This window comes from Trichoderma ghanense, assembly GCF_004382785.1.
Source record: "Trichoderma ghanense strain CCMA-1212 chromosome Unknown scaffold_5, whole genome shotgun sequence".
NCBI lineage: Eukaryota > Fungi > Ascomycota > Sordariomycetes > Hypocreales > Hypocreaceae > Trichoderma > Trichoderma ghanense.
The window spans coordinates 1359546-1362467 of record NW_027395668.1 but is presented as its reverse complement, the minus strand read 5'-3'; the positions used below and the strand labels follow the sequence as shown (position 1 = coordinate 1362467).

General features: G+C 56.1%; 1 protein-coding gene across 1 annotated transcript; it reads left to right on the top strand.

Moving 5' to 3' along the window:
- Positions 1-405: 405 nt before the first annotated feature.
- On the top strand, positions 406-2657 carry CCMA1212_005435 (Mannosylglucosyl-3-phosphoglycerate phosphatase; the record flags this gene model as incomplete). The annotated part of the gene is made up of 4 exons (XM_073702695.1): positions 406-735; positions 802-857; positions 936-1995; positions 2071-2657. Exons 1-4 carry the CDS (start codon positions 447-449, stop codon positions 2655-2657), a joined length of 1992 nt encoding a protein of 663 aa, XP_073559170.1. The 5' UTR covers positions 406-446.
- Positions 2658-2922: the final 265 nt, after the last annotated feature.

Genomic DNA, 2922 nt, shown 5'->3' with positions numbered 1-2922 from the left:
GGCGACGGTGAGCCCAAGAGAGGTTAGAGACAGGGAAAGCGAATAAGGTATATATATATATATAGCAAGTCATGCCATGCTGTGAAATACCCATAGGATGCTGCTTGAGATACGAGCATGATGTAACCATCTGGTCATCTATTTTGCTCACGTCAATGCCGTGAATTCTTCAAAACACGACTGAGATGAAAAGGTTCAAGTTTCATTCAGCATGCATGAAGCATCACGTGAGCCTCGGAACACCAAGCACAGGCATTGGGCTTGAAACTCGAGCTGACCTTTGGCGGTGACGCGACAATGAACCGCCCAATTGACTCTATGAATGCAAGACATATCTAGACAATTAGAAGATCTCTCAAAGAAGCCTTTATCTGCATACGCATAACTCCATATCCGCCTGGATAGCTTCATTTCCATCTTCATCTCATCTCGTCTCCTCTCACGCCATGGCCGAACAGACGGCCCCTCCCACGGCCGCCCCTCGCGTGACCTTCTCCTCAGGCCGCATCGCCAGCAGCGGCGCCGCCCCCGAGGCCCCGGACCTGCGGATCCTGCACTACAACGACGTCTACCACGTCGACCAGGCGAGCGCCGAGCCGGTGGGCGGGCTGGCGAGGTTCATGACGCTGTGCAACGAGTACAGGGACGGCGAGCAGTACCGCGGCCAGCCGGAGCTGGTGACGCTCTTTTCGGGGGATGCCTTTAATCCCAGCTTGGAGAGCAGTGTGACCAAGGGTATTTGTTTCTGAAGGGTGTGGGTGACATATGGGTTGATGGGAGGCTTACTCTTGGCTTCGCTAGGTGCTCATATGGTGCCTGTCCTGAACGCTATAGGGACGCAGGCCACTTGCGTTGGAGTGAGTCTGATATTGTCTGCTCATACAGATCCCTCGGGGCACATCAACTGACCGAGTTCTTTTTTTGGTCCAACCCAGAACCACGATCTCGACTTTGGAGTCAAGCAGTTTGAGCACCTGTCCGAAAAGTGCCAGTTCCCCTGGCTGCTAGCCAACATCCTCGATCCCGCCCTGGGGGAAAACGTGCCCCTGGGCAACGCAAAGAGAACCCACATGATCACCGCCTCCAACGGCATCAAGATCGGCCTCATCGGCCTCGGCGAGCGCGAGTGGCTCGCAACCATCAACAGCCTCCCGCCAAACATCATCTACAAGTCCGCCACCGAAGTGGCCAAGGAGCTCGTGCCCCAGCTGCGCAAGGCGGGCGCCGACATCATCATCTGCCTGAGCCACATGCGGGAACCCAACGACAACAAGCTGGCCGATCAGACGGACGGCATCATTGACATCATTCTGGGCGGGCACGACCACTACTATGCTCACAGCTTTAGGAACGGGACGCATGTCCTGCGGTCGGGCACAGACTTCAAGCAGCTCACGTACATTGAGGCGCGGCGGAAAAAGGACGACCCCAAGCGGTGGGACTTTGACCTCTGGAGGAGAGACGTCACGTCTGAGGTGCCCGAGGACAAGCCTACTGCGGAACTGGTGCACGGCCTGACGGCCAAGCTGCAAAAGTCGCTCTCCAAGCCCGTCGGCTGGACCGCCATGCCGCTCGACGCGCGCTTCGTCACGGCCCGCCTGAAGGAGTCCAACATGGGCAACTTTGTGTGCGACATTATGCGTTCCTATCACAATGCCGACTGCTCCATTATGGCTGGAGGCACGATTCGAGGTGATCAGATTTATCCCCCGGGAGCGATTCGCATCAAGGACATTACGACTTGCTTCCCCTTTGAGGATCCGGTCGTGTTTCTGAGGGTAAAAGGGCAGGCTATCTGGGATGCGCTGGAGAATGGCGTGTCTCTGTATCCCGCTCTGGAAGGCAGGTTTCCGCAGGTTTCGGGCATTGAGTACGAGTTTAATCCGTCGAGGCCGTCGGGCGAGAGGATCCTGTCGGTGAAGATTAACGGCGAGACGTATGAGCCTGAGAAGGACTATACTCTTGCAACTAGAGGCTACATGGGTCGCGGAAAGGGTAGGTTCACAACAGCCGCCATCAACAACTGCATTCCACCAGGCCTTGTTTAGCTAACAAGCGGGCAAACTATAGACGGCTTCACCAGCCTCCTCGTCCAATCCGAAGGCGGCCAAGCCGAAGAAATCGTCGACGAAGAAAGCGGCATCCTCATCTCCGCCATGCTCCGCCAATACTTCATGGCCCTCCGCACCGTCGGCCAGTGGAAGAAGCTCTCGGCCAACTGGGCCAGCATCGTCAACGACTGCAACCACACCCGGCTGCCGTCCCAGGTGCGCGACAGCGAGGGCGACGCCGTCCGGCGCGACCTCGAGCAGGACAAGGGCGCCGCCGTCGAAGCCGCGGAGCCCTGGCGCAAGTTTCTGCGCAGGCGTCTCGGGTACAGCAAGAAGCCGCACAATGACAATGACGACGACGAGCATCATTTTGTTGATTCGACGGAGAGCAGCAGCAGCAGCAGCGGTGAGAGCTCGGGGAGCGATTCGGATAGTCAGATTGACTTGGACATTCTGCTGATGAGAAAGTTTTGGGGCCGCTGGGCAAGGAGAGCGGGCATCAAGGCGGGGGTTTGCGATCCTTTGAAGGAGGCTGAGTGTGCGGTTGACTGGACGAGGGTGATTGCGCCGGTGCTCGAGGGGCGGATCAGGATCGTCGAGGCATAGACCTTCTCAATCATCAGCCGTGTGTTCCGCGGGAGGAGAATTGGACATTACTTTGCAATGCGTCTAGATGTCAGTTGGATCAAAAAAAAGCTTTTGGGATTCTGCTTGGGTAAACCCGGACGATACACCAGCCATATGCTTGGGTTATATATATACACGACAACCTTCTTCCATATACACAACTCTTTCAAAGTGCAGACTTTTTCCGCAGGGGCTCATCCGCAATCATACCGCCTCTTAACAGCTATATACTTGTATATATATA